Source organism: Gobio gobio (assembly GCF_949357685.1).
Source record: "Gobio gobio genome assembly, chromosome: 5".
NCBI lineage: Eukaryota > Metazoa > Chordata > Actinopteri > Cypriniformes > Gobionidae > Gobio > Gobio gobio.
The window spans coordinates 37,434,842-37,457,702 of record NC_137101.1 but is presented as its reverse complement, the minus strand read 5'-3'; the positions used below and the strand labels follow the sequence as shown (position 1 = coordinate 37,457,702).

The 22,861-nt window shown below is 38.8% G+C and overlaps 1 protein-coding gene across 1 annotated transcript; it reads left to right on the top strand.

Annotated features, from left to right (window-relative positions):
- Positions 1-371: 371 nt before the first annotated feature.
- Positions 372-9,347, top strand: LOC307126204 (uncharacterized protein). Its single transcript, XM_079816632.1, has 3 exons — positions 372-438; positions 852-1,254; positions 7,594-9,347. The coding sequence occupies exons 2-3, from the start codon at positions 924-926 to the stop codon at positions 8,493-8,495; spliced, it is 1,233 nt and encodes a 410-aa protein (XP_079672758.1). The 5' UTR covers positions 372-438; positions 852-923; the 3' UTR covers positions 8,496-9,347.
- Positions 9,348-22,861: the final 13,514 nt, after the last annotated feature.

Here is a 22,861-nt window from a genome sequence, read left to right as displayed (position 1 = left end):
ATTTCACAAAATTCAACTCTGAATTCCTCTGACATCTATTTTACTATATATTCCATGCATGTTTGCCACTTTAGCACGTGAGCAGGGCTTTTACTTTGGTGTGGTATTATGACATCATAAGTCTGAGACTGAAAGAAGTATTTTTTTTTACAAAATCTAGCAAAAATAAAAATGCAGTTTATATTAGGAGATATTTTACAAAATAATTCAGGAAAATAATATGACAATTTTATTTTTCAATATTTTAAAGTAACTACTTTGTGGAGGATATAAATAAGATATAAAAAGGGAGGAAATATGTAATTTTGATCCATACCACTGGGTGGCGGTAATACACCGGTTTGTTGTTTGTCAACCACCAGTAAAAATCTATAGAAGAAGACGACATCATAAGTCTGCGACCTGCTCTTGCATCTGTTGTGATTCAGCTGAAGAAAGGTTTGTCTTTTAAAACATTTAAGGTATTTAAATCAATATAAACCGTTCTATCAATTGTAGCGTTTTTATAAGCTATGCAAAATGAATTATTTAGACATGCTAAAACACTGTAAATGCAACAAGAAAACAAACGTGTAATGACAACTTTTAATGTTTATTTCTGTACAATAATACATATAATATACAATCATTAAATAATATAAATCTTAATTTAATATTAAGTATCTGTACAGGTTGTGTTCTTTTGTTCCTTTGTAGCAGTAGTTTAATGCTTTGGGTAATCAGGTTATTTAAGTCCATTAACTCTGACTCTCTTACCAGTGACTGATACTGAACTAGAGCTGATTGAGACGCACCCAGAGATTTAGTGTGGGTTTATATTTCTTTCTGTTTATAATTCTCATTTTAAACAGGACAGAGTGTTCAAACACACAGCCAAAGTCCTGGTGAAGCGACTGAGATCCATGTGACACACCATTATAAAGATGCAGTTTATTAAAGAGGAGAGTGAAGAAACATTCAGAGTAAAACATAAAGATACTGAGACACAAACAAAGATGACATTTATTAAAGAGGAGAGTGAAGACATGAAGATTGAAGAAACATTCAGTGTGAAGCAAGAAGATACTGAGGAACAAACAAAGATGGCGTTTATTAAAGAGGAGAGTCAAGACCTGAAGATTGAAGAAGTATTCAGTCTGAAACGAGAAGATACTGAGACACAAACAAAGATGGCTTTTATTAAAGAGGAGAGTCAAGATCTGAAGACTGAAGAAACATTCAGTGTGAAACAAGAAGATACTGAGGAACAAACAGGTTGGTTTCATTCTCAAAGCTGAACTTAGTCATTTGATATTTATTAAAATGTCAAGCTTTACAGAAATGAATTATATTTTTGAAGAATGTCATACGAGTGTCCTAATTGAAGTGGTTTTATTTGACATGGTGCGGGTCCCTCATGTGGACAGACATGTTGAGATCACATGATCAGACAAATACTAACGCTGCACCTGAGAAGATTAAACATTTAATTTAATATAATTTAATATAAAAAAAATAATACATAAGTAGCCTAAAAAGTATGATTCACACTACATCTAGCTAAATTAGATGGCAATTTTCCTGAGAAACTTAATGCATTGATGCAGGCTAGCAAACAAGAAAAAAATCAATTGAAAATATCCTCTATGACCTCCAACAAAGGAAGTTTAATGAAACTGTGATTTTTTTTTATTATTATGGAATTAATTAGCTGCGCACTGTGGGCAGTAATTGGTAGCCTTGTTGTCTGCCTAAATTAATTATAAATAAACATAAACTAGGCTATTTGCAGTATATTAAATCGTTTTTGACCTGATTATTTTGCACTGAAATGAGTCTGACACACGAGTCTGTCGCCTCTGACAGCGTTGCATCATGTGCACCTGCGCAATATCATAGCCTATGATTTCCGAAAATATAGTAGGCTATGTTGTCAACTAGTGATATCATCACAAGAACTTTTGAGGAATATGCAACATAATTTAGAAAAATGTTTTTGTCATATGTATTATAATTGACAGACAGTATCAATTCAGCCGCTCTGTGCAGCTCGAACAGGAGCTCAGCTTCATGGCTGAATAGACTATTAACTTAAAGCTTTTACTCTTAAACACAAAAGGCATGTCCACTTTAATAAAAAATGTATATTTATTAAACAAGCCAGATTAAGAGCAGAAACTAAATAAAGTGCATAACTGAAAAATAAAGACAGACTGTCAGACTGTTTTGACGAAAGAATAACCTGTGACTCCCGTCAAATCAACCATGATAGCGTCCAGCCTAGAGTGAGAGGCACGCGTGCTCTATGAAAGGGGGTTGTTGCTGGTTACTGTATGACGACTGAAATCGTGAAATTGCCTTAAACAATTACTAAAAATTGACTGCATAATATTACATTTTCTAATACATGCACAAATGGTACGTATTCTGTTAGCGCTGCACGAGCTCGCGGTGCCATTTGCTGGAAACACTTCATTTAGCTTGATTGTCTGCCAGGCTTCAAAGTGCATTAGGCATTAACCGATTGTCACTGCTAGATTTTTGTCCCTTGCATCGATTTCGCTCAGCATGTAAACGCATTAACCTGCGTTCTGTCGGCTTATTGAAGTGCATATTTTAATGTAATGTGTTCTTACATGGTGATTTAAAATTTTAGTCCATGTATATAGAAAATAACTTTCATAAAACATCAGATTTATATTTAAATCAGGTTTATTTCTCAATTGCAAGCAAAAATAATCAGTGGTGAAAATTGTGTTACTCGATTCTGATTTCTGAAGTGTATTCTTTTTACAGAGAAAACATCCATTGAAATTAAAGACGTAAAAGAAAACGTAAAATTGTTAATGTACAACGCTTTGCAACATTTTTTAATTAACTGCAAGAAAACCTCCAAAGAATGGTTGTCATAAATGTTACCTTTCTCAAATATTACATGGCTGTATTTTTAGTGCTAGCAGTCAAAAATAAAATTTATTTTTTTAACTATATTTTTAATTTGCAGGGTATAAGGTGGAATAACATTCACAGCATACTACTCCCTACTCTTGAGTACTTTTTAAAAGGCTACTTTTTACTCCTACTTTGAGTAGTTTTTAGGACAGGTACTTTTACTCTACTAGCACTAAATGTTTTTGACAAGTAACAGTACGTTTACTTGAGTATGCTTTTTCAATACTCTTTCCACCACTGGTTCAGTCCCATTGATAAAATGTTGCTCCGTGCTCAAATTATTGAATATTTAGCTTATTTTCTACATCTAGGGATATTAAATATCATCCACCTCTATTCAAAAAAATTAACTTAAAGTTTTTTTTTTTTTGAGAACATTGTAACTGAACGTCTTTAAAATTTCATTCGATCTTTTTTTTTTTTTTTTAAACAGTGGCACTTAAAATTTTGAACTAAATGTTGTTGCAACCATGTATGAATAAATTAAAATGTTTTTTTTTTTCAAGACAACATAGTATGGGCTGTTTTTAGTGCTTGAGACTTTATTGGTTATTTTGTGTTTAAATAATGAGGTTAAGAATATGCTACAAGTTACTTAAATATATATATAAAAAAAAAAAAATTCTCTATTTAACAAGATAAACCTGCGATAGTGAAAGACGACTTCCCTTTTTGATCACGTCTTCCCTCAGGGAGAGAGCATGTTTTCTTGCATGGCAGAATGTTGGATTCATGAGAAATAATCGCGTTGTTTGTATCCGCCTAAACTGATTTGCCGAAATCAAAATGTGAACAGGGAAAGGGATTTGCCATTAGCGCGAACCACTCACTGTGAAGCGGGAGGGACCAGCCGGCACCGGCATAGGATTCTGCTGGGTCTTAAAGCCTTCAGTGAACGGTTATATTCGCAAATCAAACAATGATTTGTCTTTAATTCTCAATTAGAGCATATGCCTGAATATATGGGACAAACTGTTGTCTTAAATACGGGATGATTCCGTATACAGAACGGTTGGCAACCCTACTCATCTTTCAAATTCTGTCCATTTTAACACGAAATTTAAATATAATAATAACAATACTAAATGACGTTTTGATGCTCTTAAATGTGATGACAGATTGTTGTATCACCAGTCATCCTTCCACTTTGATATAAGTTAAAGCACAAAAAAAAACTTCAAGGGGTCAGAAAGTGAGAGCATTGTGTAGAGCAGTGGTTCTCAAACTTTTTATACCAACTACCACCTCAGAAAATATTTGGCTGTCCAAGTACCACCATAATGACCAACATTAAAATACAGTAACGTTGTAGGCCTAACTATTCAGCTACAGCTCTGCACAGTTAAAAAACGAGGCAGTTTATTCCTAATAAGAATATTTATCGTTATCAGACACTTTAACATTGAAAATACACAGTTTGTACATTAACACTGCACAGTGCTTACATACAGGTAAATAAAATAATTAAATAATGATGAAATTAAAGTGTGGTGTACCTAGAAGTTAAATGAAAACTAAAATGTTCATAAATGTAAAACAACTTTACTCAAATAATGATTAAATTAAAATGTATTGTTTTAACATTAATTTATATTTAAAGTCCCTGTAAAGTCAAAATGAAAATTTGTCACACCACAGAATTAACCACCCAGACAAATTTGAATGATAAACATAAAAAACCCAAGCAAAATCTTGAAAAAATAGAATGCACCAGATGTTGGCGGAATGGGAGGATGAAGGCCGGGGCAGGAGATCATCAGTTTGGCCCCATTCTGCAGTGGATTACCAGTGAATCCCAGTTGTCTCTGATGAAAGTTTGTAGAACTATCCGGTGTAAAACGATCAGTGTTGCCAACTATTTTCCAAGGAAAGTAGCTAAAGCCAGCCCAAAAAGTCGCTAGATGTCGCTAGATGACGTCATGCGTCAATTAGCATATCCGTGACGTCACCGCGTCGTCCTTGCGTTCTGCCTGCCTAATGTGTTTTCTCTTAATCCGTGCTCACATACTGTATTTTAAAAGAAAACAATACAGCCAACTGTCTAATAAATATGTTCTCATTTCCTATATCTTTTTTTCATACAGTAGAACGAGTATTATATAGTGAATTACATTTTTTTTTTAACAATCTGAGAGATGTCTGAACCTGAATGAACTAAAGCTCTGTGATAGTGAGTAATCTAAGTGATAAGCACAAGAGAAGAATGGAAATCATAACGGGTCAAACTAAATTCTTTAAATATAAAACAAAGGAAGCAGATAAGTGATTGGTCCGTGGCAACACTGTGTGCTCATGTGTAGCTCGCTCATTCACGTCTGTCAGCTGCTGTGTGTGTGTGTGTGTGTGTGTGTTCAACGGCATGCGCTGCTCCTCTCAGCCACAGCCACTCACTGAACAGGGTAAACGCAGAGAGAGGTGTGACGGCAGGGAGAAAGCAAGACCTCGCGCTCGCAGAACAGCACTGGCGACTTTTGCAAAATAAAGTAGCTGACGTTTGTCCAAAAAGTCGCTAGATTTGTCGCTAGTCGCTTTTTTGAAAATAAGTCGCCAAAGGGGTCTGAAAAATCGCTAAATATAGCGACAAAGTCGCTAAGTTGGCAACACTGAAAACGATCACTGCAGAGGCAGGTGTTGGTGGTGATCAAGGTAGCTGTTCACAAAATTAATCCACCTCTTCTTGATATCATCGATTTTGTTTTATAAGCTGATTTGTCATTTATCGCAACTACGTAATATGTATTTATGTGACAAAGGCATAACTAGCTAGCTAACTGTAGGCTGTAGTAACTACCGCTAGTGACAGTAACTTGTAATTGAGCGGGCGAACTGATGCGAATGTGCTCTAGTTATTAGTACTGTTTTAGTACTACACAGTTCAGTCTTTGTAACGTGTTTCAGCAATACATTTCTAACATTTATAATGTGTTTAGAAACAAATTTTACAATTAACTTTACAGGGACTTTAATTTAGTGATCACTCTGTGTACCACTGGAGGGAGCCTGAGTACCACTAGTGGTACGCGTACCACACTTTGAGAACCACTGGTGTAGAGGGTTACGTATACGAAAAATGTACCATTTTGAATATCAATCATATTGATCATGTTCTTCATTCCAGGCAGCTCATTTTGATATGAAAATATTCACGTATTGAATACTCAAGTAAGCTACAATTAGAACAGCGTTCTGTCTGTGCTGTCTTAAAGGGTTAGTTCACCCAAAAATGAAAATTCTGTCATTAATTACTCACCCTCATGTCGTTCGACACCCGTAAGACCTCCGTTCATATTCGGAACACAAATGAAGATATGTTTGTTGAAAGCTGATGGCTGAGAAAGGCTTCAGATAGGCCTCCATTGGCATTAAGTACATTTACACTCCCAAGACCCATAAAAGGCACTTAAAACGTCGTTACAAAGTCCATCTCACCACAGTGACTCTACAATAATTTTACGATGCGACGACAATAGTTTTTGTGCGCCGTTAAATTTTGTTAAATTATAATTGTTTATAATTTAAATGTGTTTAACAAATCATTTAATGTAAGAAATGTCTTAGATTATTGGCAGCACAAAAAATGAAACGATGTGACAGCAATGGGCAGAACAATATAAGTTACCGCTAAAATCCATTGAGCATATGAACTTGCCCGAAACACATCAACAAGAAAGAATGAAGGCTACCCTGTAAAACAACTGCAATCATGTGATAGAAAATTACTACATTCATCACTATCATAATCCCCGCGATTCTCAATTACAAGTTCATGGGCGAATTCCTCCTCCTCGTCGCTTTCCTCCACTTCTCCCTCTCCAGCCTCCGCTAACTCTGCCTTTCTTGCTCGCACTAACAGATCCCGCCCAGATGCGTACGGCTCTCCCTCTTTGAAACAATGAATAAGGTGATCCTCGCTTCCATCAGAAGCTACTGTCAGGCCACATACCTAAGGATATCATCCCGAAGTTAATGAAATATATCTCCTCCTTCTCCCTCGCACACACAAACACACGCGCACGTCTGCGCGCAAGCATTAAAGGAATTTTTCAGCCGCTCCATATCCAGCTTTACCCACGCTTGAAATTTAACAACTGTCAGCTTAAATGTCAAATTATACTTTTCTCCATGGTGGTATTGAGATAATTAAGAAAAACTGAAGACTGAAAGTTCGTTAACCTCTTTGTTATGTTGCCATAGTGATGAATCGTTCATGAACGGTTCCGTGAAATCTAATCAAAACATAGAACAGACGATCTGACGGGTTTGAGAAGATCAAATACAGCCTGATACTAAAAAAGGCTATTTGAGACCGGCCTTTATTTACCCAAACCTGTCGTCACACCAGGCGTTTAAAAGAGACAGGCGTCTATTTGGGACTCGGCTATTATTTGAAGTTTTACGGTAAATTAATAAATGAATGTCACTGAAACCTAGTTTTATCATTAAAAGTGGTCAAATATCGTAGCTGGAGTCTGGAATCTGTCTAATGAGACACAGTTTGTCCAGATCAAGTAAGAGTGAGACGTTTTAATGTGAGGTGAATGTTTAACAATAATAAGATGGGGCCGTCAGCGATCTTTGATTGGAATCTCTTTGATGGTTTTGCCCTCTCTGTTGCTTTGTGCCAAGAAACTACAGTTAACTTGTATGTCTTTTTCACTTTAGACTTGATGGCACTGAAAGAGGAGAGTCAAGAACTGAATGCAATGGAAGAAAACCACCAGCATAAGAAACGTCATGTCATGACTGGAGAAAAATCTGCACAGACTAAAAAGACATCCTTACGAAAAAGTCAGAAGACCGAATCTAAGAGTTCCTTTACTTGCAGTCAATGTGAAAAGAGTTTCAATCTAAAACAACACCTTGAAGTCCACATGAGAGTTCACACTGGAGAGAAGCCTTTCACATGCCAACAGTGTGGAAAGAGTTTCACTCAAAAACAAAACCTTACAGTCCACATGAGAGTTCACACCAGAGAGAAGCCTTATACTTGCTCTCAGTGTGGACAGAATTTTATGCAACAAAAAAATCTTAATGCTCACATGAGAATTCACACTGGGGAGAAGCCGTTTACATGTGATCAGTGTGGAAAGAGTTTCTCACGTGACGTAACCCTTAATTGCCACATGAGAATTCACACTGGAAAGAACCATTTTCCATGTCATCACTGTGGAAAGAGTTTCAATCAAAAAGGAAACCTTAATGTCCACATGAGAGTTCACACTGGAGAGAAGCCTTACGCATGCTCTCAGTGCGGAATTAATTTTGCATATAAACCAACCTTTGTTTCCCATATGATGCTTCACACTGGAAAGAGTCCTTACCCCTGCAAACAGTGTGGGAAGGGCTTCTCTCAAAAAGAAAATCTAAAGACTCACATGAGAACTCACACTGGAGAGAAGCCGTTCCCATGTGATCAGTGTGGAAAGAGATTTGCACGTAAAATGACCCTTAATTGCCACAAGAGGCTTCACTCAAGAGAGAACTCTTTTAAATGTATTCAGTGTGGACAGAGTTTCCCAGACAAGAAAAGCCTTAACAGGCATGCAATAACTCACTCTAGATAGAAGTGTTTCAAATGTCATAAATGTGGAATAAGATTTATAAAGTAAGCCTTAAGACTCACATGAGACTTTATTCAAAAGAGGTTTTACACATACCTTCAGTTCAGAAAGAGTTTAACATATCAAGCCACCCGTAATGGTCGCAGGAGAATCAGAGAGTACCCCTCTCATAATTACTATAAACATTACATAAAAAGTGAAGCTGGTTACATACGGTAGAACATCTTTAAATTACTTATATATTTAAATAAACAATTAATAATAAATGTAATTTGTTGTCATTATGCTGGAATTGGTAAATGAGCAAAAACAATGTTTTGAAATACAGAAATTTATTTTTATTATTACTATTGTAATACTATTATTATTTAGATGTATTTAAACTGCAACTACAGTTGCATGAATAATGTTATGAGATCTAGGTTTCACAAACAGGGCTCAGGCTAAACTAGGATTAGGCATTAGTTCAATTAGGACATTTAAGTAACTTTTATGAACGTGCCCTAGAAGAAAAAAAAAACACATTACTAGTGTGTATCTTAAGACAAAACAATAGCACTGACATATTTTAAAATATATCAGTGCAAAGTTCTTTCAGTTAAAACAACTTAAACTTGCATTTTAGTCTAGACTAGCCTTGTCTGTGAACTTCTGAATATGTATGAAATGTTGGAAAAATGTAAATTGTACTTTTCTATATAGGATTGTGTGTGTGTGTGTGTGTGTGTGTGTGTGTGTGTGTGTGTGTGTGTGTGTGTGTGTGTGTGTGTGTGTGTGTGTGTGTGTGTATATATGTATACGTGTTCGGTGAAAACCAGAATCTGAATTAAAATGTTTGATTTAAGCACACATTTCAAAAATTTGTGTCAGAAAATGTATTGTTTTTAAGCCTTTCGCAAGTACGATCACACAGGTGTAATCAGTCTAGGCTGGTCCCTGGAGCGTATGATCAAGTGCATCACATGATCAACTGCTAAATTCAAATGTTGTGACGTCACCCATAGGATTCTGATGAGCCGTTCTGAAGCGAAAAGTAGGGACGAGATGGCCGTTGCCATCTTGGCAGTGCGTCATCGCGCGTCACTCCCGGATAACAGAAAATGGGCAAAAAGGCGGGACGTGGGCGGAGCTTAAGTGACGCGATGACTAACAGACAGCAGATAAATGGCTATCCACCTGTCACTCGAAATGGCCACGCCCTTAATTATGCAGAATTTTAAGGCTTTATATAATGTAAACGAATGAGTTATAAAAAAATTCACCCCCCTCACAGTTGTCATGAAGGGCAAAATGAGCCGTATAGACCAAAAGCACAATTTGTACCAGGCTGTAAACATGTTTTATTCTGCTCTAAAGTTGGCCATTTTAACATGGGGCTCAATGAGATTCTGCTCCCTTCTGGATCTAACTAGCGGCCAGTCGATGAATTGCAGTTTGAGGCACTTCCGTATTGGCTTCAAGAGAAACTGCGGGAGGTTGCCGCTTGTTTCAAACATATAAATTCACATAAGTACTAAAAAAACAATACATTTAGAGTTTGTAAAATACACACTGATGTCTATGGAAGAGGTAATATTAATCCTTTCCATTATAATTCGACACGTTTTATTCATATCAGATACACATTGTGTAAGTAACTTCAATGTTTACTCTATTCTATTCCCAGTTCACCAGCCACTTACTTTTAAGTATTTCGGGAGAAGTGGATGAATTCACGTGTTGTAAACATAGAGGTTGTAAATCCAACAGATCCGATTCTCTGAACTGCGTCTGCGGCACAAACTAACATGGCGGCGCCCATCGTGCATACAGCTGAACTAACGCGATCGTTATAAAGGTGTTTAAACAACAATATACTTCCACTTGCATGTTCTTGACAATCGGAATATCAGTTATTTCATGCCATAGCTAACACATTTGTGAATATTCTGAATTAAAAAGGAAAAAAATGACATAAAAGCAGATCATCATTCATTCAGCGCTGTTGCTGCTGCGGTGTGTCACGTGACAAGCAATGACACGTCACCCCCCCCCCCTCTCTAACAATATAGTTCACACGTCCCTGGTAGTGTGTGCGCGCTGGCTTTAGCGGTGCATTCAAGGGCACTCGTAAAACTGATGTTTGTTGTGACTGCCAGAGTTGTATGCAGGGCGAGCGCGGAGAGGGGAAATCTATATCGTCTATATCGATGCTTTTTTCGATAGTAATATCTTGAAAGTTCATATCTAGATATAGATACGATGACGATATATCGTTCAGCCCTAGTAGGGACACAAGTCGGTCCTGGGGCATTTTGAGTTATTCACCGATTCTGAAAGTGTAGTCTCCAAGCTTTCCAACGATGTGTAACACATGGAAATCTGATAATATTTGGAGAAGTTGTGGCCATTTGAAAGTAGGCACTCAAAAAAAACTTAATAAGGAGAAAATTACCTATATAACATTTTGCAATTCTCACCTGTTGGGAGTGACAATAGGGCTCATTTACATCTTATTTAGATAAGCCATAACCCCTGTAAAGCTGCATGGTTGCATAGCAACGACAGACCCAACGGGATGCATTGTGTAGCATTAGGACTTTTTGAACAGGATTCTGTGATTAACCATGATCATTTTGGTCACTATAATCATGAAATGAAATTTTCATGCCATTTCATCTCTAGTTATGATCAACTATGATAAACTAAATTCAACTATAATTGTGTTTTTATTGTATAATATGCAAAGTACAATTTTCTATAAGAAAAAAATATAGAATTCTATTTATTCTATATTTTGTTCTTTTCTCTGACATTTAAGGGTAACAGGCCTACAAAGACTCTTTTAGGTCTAAAACAGTTTGGATAGTTGTTAATACAGCGTTCCCACAGCTTGTTTAACTTCAAATTCAAGAACCTTTCAAGGACTTTCCAGGTCCAGCTTTTTTTTTTTTCATTTATTTTTGGCCATATGACAGAGGTCTGATATTCTATTTGTCATATTTCTGTTTTGCACAAAACTGAAGAATATTCGGTACATCCTATACTGTATTCTAAAATGATCTGTTATTAACTTTTGCATGGATTTTATTGAAAAGAGCTTAGGCTCATGTAACCAGTCTATTTTTGCAATATTTCACGGTGTGTCTGTGAAACGCTGAGGTACCGTATAGTTTTGTGCGTGCGTGAACATCATGGCAACGTACAACACAAAGTACCTCACGCGGGAAACACTTAACGTAATGCGTAAATGCAAGTAACAAACGTAAATCAAGCATATTCCACAAAGTGTTGGCTGGCGAAATAACACATTATCGGACCGGAGAGAATAATATGGAATTTCTTCCAGAAAACTTTTTGCTCAAAATAAATTCAAGCACTTTCAAGGACCTGTATGTATGTTTATTTTCAGTCATGTCGTTGTACACAGCCTTCTCTTTCTGCACAAGGGAAAGATGATCGATGATCTGTGCATGGCCAGCCACCAGGGTTGCCAGGTTTTCACAACAAAACCCACACAATTGCTACTCAAAACTAGCCCAAAACAAGCCCAATCGTGTTTCAGGGGGGCTTCTCCGGTAAAAATTGCATTGGGGGGTAAAATATGTTTTTTTGGCATGGTTGCCATACTAAAATTCGCATTCCCGGGGCTAAATATCACATAATTGGGGTCGCTTCAACCCGCGGACATGAAAAACAGCCCGCGGCAACAGTGTTGAAGTAGCCCAACTGCGGACTTGGCAACACTGAGCCACGCTTCCCTTGGAGGGCGGGGGCAATAACAAAAGAAACACGCCTCTGCTGCATGCTAGAATCACCGAAAAACAAGCCGATTTAAACCTCAAAGTGTATGCTTTTAAATATACCAATACTGCTATCTCAAACACGGAGAGGCTTCTTCGTGATCTCAACTAACAGATTCTGCAAAAAAGCGAAAATCACCAATTTTGAAAAAACAAAACAAAAACGCTTCTTTCTCATTTTGCTCAAAAGTTGTGCTGCCGACTTGTGTCCCTACTTTCCGTGACTGGTCACACACACACACACACACACACACACACACACACACACACACACACACACACACACACACACACACACACACACACACACACACACACACACACACACACACACACACACACACACACACACACACACACACAGTTTTATTCATAAATTTGGGTACCCCTCTGAGGCTGCATGATAATTTGCTCTATCTTTTTAAGAAAAGATTGTGGTGATATACCATTCAGTTTCTAGAGAAAGCTTGATAAAGTGATGTTTTTTAGACAAAAAAATCTTAGTGTAGCAGTATTGAGTTGTATGAAATAAAATCAAATGTGAAAAATAGGCTGTGCAAAAGTTTGGCTACCCTTTCAACTGTGTTGATTTGAATACCTGTAGTCACTTAATTCTGATTGATTGCAACGTAAAATTTATGTAATTGGCTCAGTGGACATTAGACTGAAAACACAGGTGCAACCAATCATGAAAGGATATTCAAGGTAGCTAATTGCTAGTTGTGCTTCTCTTTGATTCTCTACTGGAAAGTAGCAACATGGGAACCTCAAAACAACTCCCTAATGACTTTAAAAACTAGGATCATTCATCAATATGAATTAGGAGAAGGATACAAAACGTTATCTTAAAGGGGTGGTAAAACACATTCTTTTGAAGGCTTGACTGTGTTTGTGGGGTGCACTGTAACATGTGTTCATGCTTCGTTTAAAAAAAAATTGCCTTATTTTTCATATATTTGACCTTTATTCTACACTGCTCTGTCCCTCCTTGTAAAACGGTCTGATGCTTTCCGGGTTGTATGAAGCCAGTCCCTCAAAAATACGCAGTGGGCTCTGATTGGTTAGCTGGCCTAGTGTGTTCTGATTCGCTAACCGCAGTGCATGGTTGTCGGAAACGTCACGCCCCATACCTGGAGGCTGTGCTTTGGTCGGCGTCAATAAAACCATATGAGAACATTTGAGTGAAGATGATCGAGCAGAACCTGTTCAGTCCTCAAGTGTAAAGACTGCGGATCTATAATGATTGCTACTGAATGGCACTTTAACTTTTGTATTTTTAGAACGATTATAGCCAAATATCTGTCGCAAGAACTATTAACCCAAAACGAACACAAAGCACTGGCTTTACTATAGCAGCCAAATCACACACAGAACCATGTTTAGCATGCCTGAAGATAAACAATACATAAAAGCTCTAATCAAAGAATAATTTACACTAATGTCAGGTTCGCTGTTGAGATTTTAACGTTAGTGTTTGTAATGTTAGGTGTTCGTCGGATAACGTTAAGTATGAATGAGCATTTAACAGACTGGTTTGCAGAACAGCGTTGTCATCTGTTTACTTCCTTGCTACAACCTATTACAGGAAAACACATCGATGAAATATAAATCAGACTTACAGGTTGTGGCCCGTAAACAGCTTCTGTTTGTAAATCCAGCTTTCAGGACAAGCCGTTGTGCATATCCTGTATTGAACTCGCGAAGTTTGTGGAAGTTTGTGTTGTCCTCCGTGAAATGTGCAGCGCGCGCGCGCGTCGCTCATCCACGCACCGGCAGTGTTTTTTTCACGCAGCTGACGTTGTGCAAATTCGGCATTGAAATCGCGAAGACGGTGGATGTTTTCCTCTGTTAGATGTACGTGCTGCAGGAGCCCTGCGCCTGATTCCCCGCTGACTCAAACACACGTGCATATAACATGCTGTGTGTTAAACGCTCTGCAACGCACCCCCGTCCCTATGAAGGCTGAACAGAGCAAGTACCCCAGACCTGCAATCCGGATGGAAATAACAGCGTTTCCTCGTTATCGCGGCAACAACACTCCAGCCTAACTAACTTATACCACAACAGCGCCGCGATACAAAATGGCCTCACCCTCCCTTATTTAATATTCTCGGAGGAGGGGTTTATGTAAATATTGAGCCTGGTGATGTCAGCAAGCCCTGGAGGAATGTGTGTAGTCGCCTACTGGCCGTTTGCTGTAGTCCTTAGAAACTGATTTCTTTAAAAGCAAATATCTCCCTTTGCTTTAAACTTTGAACGTTGTAACTTTGCAGATGTTGTTTATGCTCAAGCAGCAACATTACACGCTAGCTAAAGTTAGAATAGTGAAATCGTGGTTTACCACCCCTTTAAAGGTTTAAGGTCTCTGTCTCCACAGTCAGAAATATAGTTAGAAAATGGAGAGCCACAGGAACAGTCCTTGTGAAGGAAAGATGTGGCAGACCAAGAAAGATATCTGAAAGGCAAAGGTGAAGAATGGTTAGAATGGTCACAGACAAACCACAGACCACCTCCAAAGATCTCCAAGAACATCTTACTGCTGATGGTGTCATTGTACATTGTTCTACAGTCCAGCGTGCTTTGCACAAGGAACAGCTCAATGGAAGGGGGATGCAGAAAAAGCCTTTTCTGCGTACTGCCAACAAGCAGAGTCATTTGAGTAGGGTTGCCACCTTCAGTGTGGCAAAATAAGGGACAACCATTCACGACTCAACCCGTCATAAACTTTATTTGACAGGATTATTTATTATGTATGATTAATAATAACATTTATTAGGCTATAATCTATTAATTAACCTGTCTAAAAAATAATCATTCTGTCTGCCAAGCTCTGATAATGTATTGGAATATTATATTAATATATTATCCATTAAAAAACTATAGGCCTACCTTTAGAAGCACGGATGTGAGTGTCACATAGACCGGTCTGTCACCACAGTCAGACAGTCTGAGCAACTGAAATGCTTCTCATAAAGTGTGCAGTTGGCCTCAGGTTCATCATGAGTTACTGGACAGACCCATTGATACCTTTTTTATATAAATTCAGTTCTATATCTGGAGATCCTCTTGCGTTCAAACGGTGGACGCGACGCAAGCTCGACATGTTTTTAAAAAAAAACCCTGCAAGTTTACAGGCACAAGGCACAGAGCATGTTCTCGAGACTCCGCCGCTATGGCAACAAAGCCCGCAATCACGCACAAATGAGCTCCTGTACTACTTATTGTGAAATTGATTTCTTTATATTTGCTATCAGTATTCTCCACACTGCAAAATCCGTATGTGTTTATTGAACTATGTGTGGACCTGTGTAAAATACGGGACAAACCTCGTCCCGTATTGGTTTGATACGGAACGCGTCATTTTGCTTGTAAATACGGGACGATTCCGTATTTTACGGGGCGGGTGGCAACCCTAAATTTGAGGTATCCAAAGGCTCATCTGGACAATAATGTGCTGTGGACAGTTGAAACTAAGATAAGAGTTATTTAGTCATAACCATAAGCACTTTGTATGGCAGAAAAAGACCACAGCCTTCCAGGAAAAGAACTTGCTCCCTACTGTAAGATTTGGTGGAGGTCCATCATGCTATGGGGCTGTGTGGCACACCTTGTCAAAGTTGAGGGTCGCATGAATTCCATCCAGTATCAGCAGATTCTTAAGAACAATGTTCAAGAATCAGTTTAGAGGTTGACGTTACGCAGGGGTTGGTTGTTTCAGCAGAACAATGATCCAAAGCATAGTTCCAAATCGACCAAGGAATTCATGCACAGACACAGATACAACGTTCTAGAATGGCTATCCCAGTCCCCACACTTGAATATCAGCAAAAATCTATGGAATGATTTGAAGCGGCCCGTCCACACTTGGAAACCATCAAACCTGACTGAACTGGAAACATTTTGCAAGGAAGAAGTCCAAAATACCTGCAGCCAGAATTCAGGGACTTCTCAGTGGCTATAAGAAGCGACTACAGGCTGTTATTTCAGCAAAAGGGGGCTCTACTAAATATTAATGTGATAATTACATTGGGGTGCCCATGTTTTTGCACCTGTCTGTTTTTGTTTTGACTCACATTGTATTGTTTCTGTTGATTCAATAAATGTTATTTCAGAACTGAAATGTTTCCACAAGGTATAAATTATATCCAAATGAAGTTTCTGCTTCGAAAGTCCAGCAGATTATTAAATTATGATAATTATGCCCAAACCTTTGCAGCCGTTTAATGACCGTTGCGATCAAATTTTACCTCAGACGAAATTCTGGCAGTGTCAGAAGATTTGGCGCACAATCCTGCAGTGTGACTTCTCCTACGACGACTGTCAAATTGTCTTTCCCCGTGTAATGCAGCTCACTGTCACCGAACGCGCCATTGATAGACGATATAAAACTCCGGCCAGGTTTTCTTGCGTACGTCCGTTTTTAGCGCGCCTTGACTACCGTACAGTCTGACATTAAAGGGATAGTTCACCCAAAAATGAAAATTAGCCCATAATTTACTCACCCTCAAGTCATCCTAGGTGTAAATGACATTCTTCTTTCAGACGAATAAAATCTGAGTTATATTACAAAAGTCCAGGCTAATCCAAGCAGAGATTTGATTCATAGTTGCTCTGTTTTTGAAGTCCATAAAATCTGCCCATCAAATGACGTGCTCCACGTGGCTCTGGGTGTTAATAAAGGCCTTCTGAAGCGAATCGATGCGTTTGTGTAAGAAAAATATTCATATTTAAAATTTTATGAAGTAAACTGCATTTGAAACAAAGCTAGAGGTGTTTATCAGGGACGTCTACTGCACTTCGAAACATTGCGAGCATACAGAGAGGATTGCTTAACGAGGGACCTCACTCATCTTTTTGACCTCAGGCAGCTCACAGCCTTCACGTCTGATTTACCGATGTCATTCTAATCACGTTTTGCGGACTTCCGCAGACATGCCGATTTGTTCAAAGTGATAACTTTTTTTTTTCTGGACGCAGAAAACCTGAGTGTCATCCCTGGCATCTCCAGTGGGCAGAACTGGCAAAGCAACATAAGTGGGCAGATATGAGAACTCCAACGTGAAGACAATCTCATCCTGAAAACCTGGAACAAACTTCCAGCCACTTTCAGCACAACATGTGTCAGTGTTGCTGTGCTGAAAATGTTTGACTCAACATACATATGCAAGCAGTCCTTCTCACATCTGAACAACATCAAAACCAACCTGTGCTCAAGGATAACGGATGAATGCCTGCGTGAAGCTGAATCTCACCAGTTACGACCCCAACTTCAAAGCACTCAGCAAAATGATGCAGCAACAGAAATCTCATTAATGTTATTAGGGTGCAATGCACTTCTTGTTAATCACTTTTTTATTTCTCAATATTTATGGGGTCTTAGGAGTGCTAGAAACTAGCACTACATCAGTGAACAAAATATAGTGCTTTTTATGTAGTATTGTGTGTAGTAGCCTACAGTTAGCTTTGGTGTCAATGAGGCCCTGTCCACACGAACACGGGTATTTTCAAAACCGCAGCTTTTTCTACACGGTTTGGCTGTTCGTCCACACGCAAACGCAGTATCCGGTTACTGAAACCGGACTTTTTTGAAAACTCCGGCCAGGGTGAAGTTTTTTAGAAACTCTGGTTATAGCGTTGTCGTGTAGATGGTAAAACCGGAGATTTCGGCTTGTTAAGTCGAAGTGTGTGCCGTTCTCTCCTTTGTTTGATGTCAGTTTGTGCGCCGTTATCGCTTTTGTTTACATGAGTGGAGTCTTCGCAATGGCGGACGTAGCTTTTAATAACTCTGCTAATAGCGCTTATCACATGTATATAGATACATGCGCAGTTATCTCATTTTATTGCAGAACAGAGGCGCCAGAATGCAATAATACAACAGAGTAAGGCAAGTGTGTGAAGCTTCAGTCCACTTGGGACTGCCCCTGTGTACAGTTACCTGTCACTGAAGTAAACTTGTAGAAGGGTTTCACTGAGCCCATAGCATCCCTCAGTGCATCGGTGCCGTGGAAATCAGGCAGCCAATCATAGCCCGTTTTTGTGTTTTCATGTGGACGGATATTTTTTTTAAACCATGCTTGTGTGGACACGATTGTTTTTTAAAACGGAGGAGGAAAAACTCTGGTAATAAAAATACCCGTGTACGTGTGGACTAGGCTTGAGTGGAAAAGACAGCGTTATTGCCACCTACTGGTGTTGTATATAACTACCAGAACTAGTACCAGTGGAAGTCGTACACTCACCTAAAGGATTATTAGAAACACCTGTTCAATTTCTTATTAATGCAATTATCTAATCAACCAATCACTTGACAGTTGCTTCAATGCATTTAGGGGATGTGGTCCTGATCAAGACAATCTCCTGAACTCCAAACTGAATGTCAGAATGGGAAAGAAAGGTGATTTAAGCAATTGGTCAGAGGAGAATGGGCCGACTGATTCAGGCTGATAGAAGAGCAACTTTGTCTGAAATAACCACTCGTTACAACCGAGGTATGCAGCAAAGCATTTGTGAAGCCACAACACGCACAACCTTGAGGCGGATGGGCTACAACAGCAGAAGACCCCACCGGGTACCACTCATCTCCACTACAAATAGGAAAAAGAGGCTACAATTTGCACGAGCTCACCAAAATTGGACAGTTGAAGACTGGAAAAATGTTGCCTGGTCTGATGAGTCTCGATTTCTGTTGAGACATTCAGATGGTAGAGTCAGAATTTGGCGTAAACAGAATGAGAACATGGATCCATCATGCCTTGTTACCACTGTGCAGGCTGGTGGTGGTGGTGTAATGGTGTGGGGGATGTTTTCTTGGCACACTTTAGGCCCCTTAGTGCCAATTGGGCATCGTTTAAATGCCACGGTCTACCTGAGCATTGTTTCTGACCATGTCCATCCCTTTATGACCATGTACCCATCCTCTGATGGCTACTTCCAGCAGGATAATGCACCATGTCACAAAGCTCTCGAATCATTTCAAATTGGTTTCTTGAACATGACAATGAGTTCACTGTACTAAAATGGCCCCCACAGTCACCAGATCTCAACCCAATAGAGCATCTTTGGGATGTGGTGGAACGGGAGCTTTGTGCCCTGGATGTGCATCCCACAAATCTCCATCAACTGCAAGATGCTATCCTACCAATATGGGCCAACATTTCTAAAGAATGCTTTCAGCACCTTGTTGAATCAATGCCACGTAGAATTAAGGCAGTTCTGAAGGCGAAAGGGGGTCAAACACAGTATTAGTATGGTGTTCCTAATAGGGCTGTCACTTTTGTAAAAAAATCCTGTTCAATTTTTGAGACACAAGTGTTCATTGAATCGATTCTAAAATTGATTTTAAATGACGTTTTCATTTTCATCGCTAAATATAGCCTACGCCAATCCACGGACAACTAACGGGCATTAGGATGAAAGTAAAGAGGGCGCTTGAGACGCACAAGTCAGCAATATTTCGGAACAACATCAAAACCAACCTGTGCTCAAGGATAACGGATGAATGCCTGCGTGAAGCTGAATCTCTGATGATTTATTTTGTGCACAATGACTGAATGTGAAGTTCGTGTGGATAATAATTTAACGTAATTCAACCGTTCAAAATGAAACTTTGAATGAACTTAGCTTGCGAACAGGCCATGTGTTTTGTTTTAATTGAACGTAACCGACACTTAGGCTATGCGGGCGTTACAGATGAAACGTGCAAATAAGGCTCTATTACAAATTATTGGACAGGAAAACAAGTCTATCAACATTTTCGGGGTCCAGAGCAGAGCGTTTTTTATTCACTATATGCCCAGCTGTTGAGAAGACGCGCTCCGACCGCACTGATGTTCCAGGGACGCTCAGGTACTTCATTGCCAGCTGCGCAAGGTGGGGGTATTTCAACTGCCAATCTTCCACCACAAAAGCGGGTCGCTGTCAGCTGGCAAAGGTGGTTCCTTTTCATAAATCGAATTTCGTTTTATATAAATTGTTTCTTAATTTTAATCAATTGTTTTATCGACTAATATTGCATTGATTTAATAAATAATAAGAAAATATAGCATACAATGACATGGAGGCGCTGGCTCCGCGTGAACAACGGCTTAAATGAACAACTACCCTACTAGGAAAAAAGCTTTAGTTGGGGCAGGCCTATAGCCGTTTATTTCAGATAGACCTATATTTCTAGATAGAACAAATTCCAGCATGTCACTAAGGGCATTTCGGGTTGAGCGAGCGGCGCTGAGAGGAATGAGAAAGCTGCTCTCCATTCTGGAGGAAATAGCGCTCATTCTTTTCTACGCACACAGCATTGTCACAATATGACCTCATGCAAGTTTTAAAAACATATTTCAACATATTAAAGGGTTAGTTCACCCAAAAATGAAAATTCTGTCATTAATTACTCACCCTCATGTCGTTGGACACCCGTAAGACCTCCGTTCATATTCGGAACACAAATGAAGATATTTTAGTTGAAAGCTGATGGCTGAGAAAGGCTTCACACAGGCCTCCATTGGCATTCAGTACATTGACACTTCCAAGATCCATGAAAGGCACTTAAAACGTCGTTACAAAGTCTATCTCACCACAGTGGCTCTACAATAATCATACAATGCGACGACAATAGTTTTTGTGCGCAAAAAAAAATCAAAAGAACACCTTTATCCAGCTTGTTATTGCCTTCCGCGTGTGTCTCCACGACGCATGCGCGAGAATATGACGTAGCGCCGGGGCTCGGGATTCCATGAAATGCACACTCTAACCCCATTTTGAGCACTACGCCGAGACCTAAAGCACGATCAATGTAGAATCCAACAGCTTAGACACGCGCGTCTTCCTCTGCTCGTAAACAAATCGCTTCTGGGTCATATGTCCGAACGCCGGATCTGCGTCATATTCTCGCGCATGCGTCGTGGAGGCATACACGGAAGTCGAGAACAAGTTGGATAAAGGTGTTATTTTGATTTTTTTTTGCGCACAAAAACTATTGTCGTCGCATTGTATGATTATTGTAGAGCCACTGTGGTGAGATAGACTTTGTAACGACGTTTTAAGTGCCTTTCATGGATCTTGGAAGTGTCAATGTACTGAATGCCAATGGAGGCCTGTGTGAAGCCTTTCTCAGCCATCAGCTTTCAACTAAAATATCTTCATTTGTGTTCCGAATATGAACGGAGGTCTTACGGGTGTCCAACGACATGAGGGTGAGTAATTAATGACAGAATTTTCATTTTTGGGTGAACTAACCCTTTAATAATACCTGTTAATAACTTTTTTATTTTTTTAATTCGTTCAAAAATAATAGTGTACATATTTGGTTAAAATCGATTCCCTATTTTCGTTTTCGAAACTTGTGTTGGTTGGTCCGATCGATTGTGCAATCGATTTTCGAACGTAAAGTGACAGCCCTAGTTCCTAATAATCCTTTAGGTGAGTGTATGTTACTGCTGTTGTTATTACATAAAAATGTGCACATATTTCTAATACTCAAGTGTAAAGTAGTAGAAGTAGTAGTAGTTGTAGTAGTAAAAATAATCATATTTTACCAGCAGCTTGCCGCACAAAAAACAATGCTGAATTTACAAATTTCCTTTAATTTATTATTGTCATTTAAGGTAAATATAAGATAGAACACATGTTGGGTTAATTTTACCCAGCAAATTGGGTTGTTTATTTAACCCAGCATGGGTTGATTCATTTTTACTATAATAGCACTAGCTTCTTTTGTCCCTTTTATACCTGCTGTAAAATCTGAATTTGGTCAAATAGCCTTCCGTTATGTAAGATTACAAATTTATACATTGTTATATCTAGGTTCCAATGTAATAGAATATAACTGAAAACATTACATTTTGAAGTAAACTTGAGGACGTCAGGCCGTGTAAGTGTTTGAGACATTAAGTCTTTTGTCTTTATGCACTTCACGACTATTTACCATGACAAGTTTAGAGCAATACTGCTTGAGTGATTGGATTAGCATCTATGCATTTGAATGACACTGTTATGCTGATTGAATTACGGCTGATGAGACAGGAATGTAGGATGTGTCCTTTTTACCTATACAACATTTGCATTGTATTGCTTAGAGTGTCTCCTCCCCTGCTGTATAATCCCTTCCCCTTTGGAATGTATATAACCCATCAGGTATGCTGTTTAAATTAGACTGTTTTCGGGCGACCTGCAGCACAGAGAGTTCTCATTAAAAGAATCACTTCTGTTTTGATCCCGACGTCTCCTGGTCTCTACTTCAAGAAACAACAGAAGTTCACAACAGTTACAATGCCCCTTCAACCTGGAATGCTTTACAGAAACCTTCAATTATAAGTGTGATTGTATATAGGCTGCTGTTCTGTTTTGTTTTCTGCCTGTTCTGGTTATTAGGTCATATTTTGTTTGTTGTTGTATTTAACCTTTGTCCTTGTTAATAATTTGTTACATTAATATAGCGCTTCACATAGAAGGGGGGAAACTCCTCATCCACCACCAATGTGCAGCATCCACCTGGATGATGCGACGGCAGCCATATTGCGCCGCCGATGAAGCCAATCGTGTGTGTCTATATATATCTCTATATATATCTCTATATATATATATATATATATA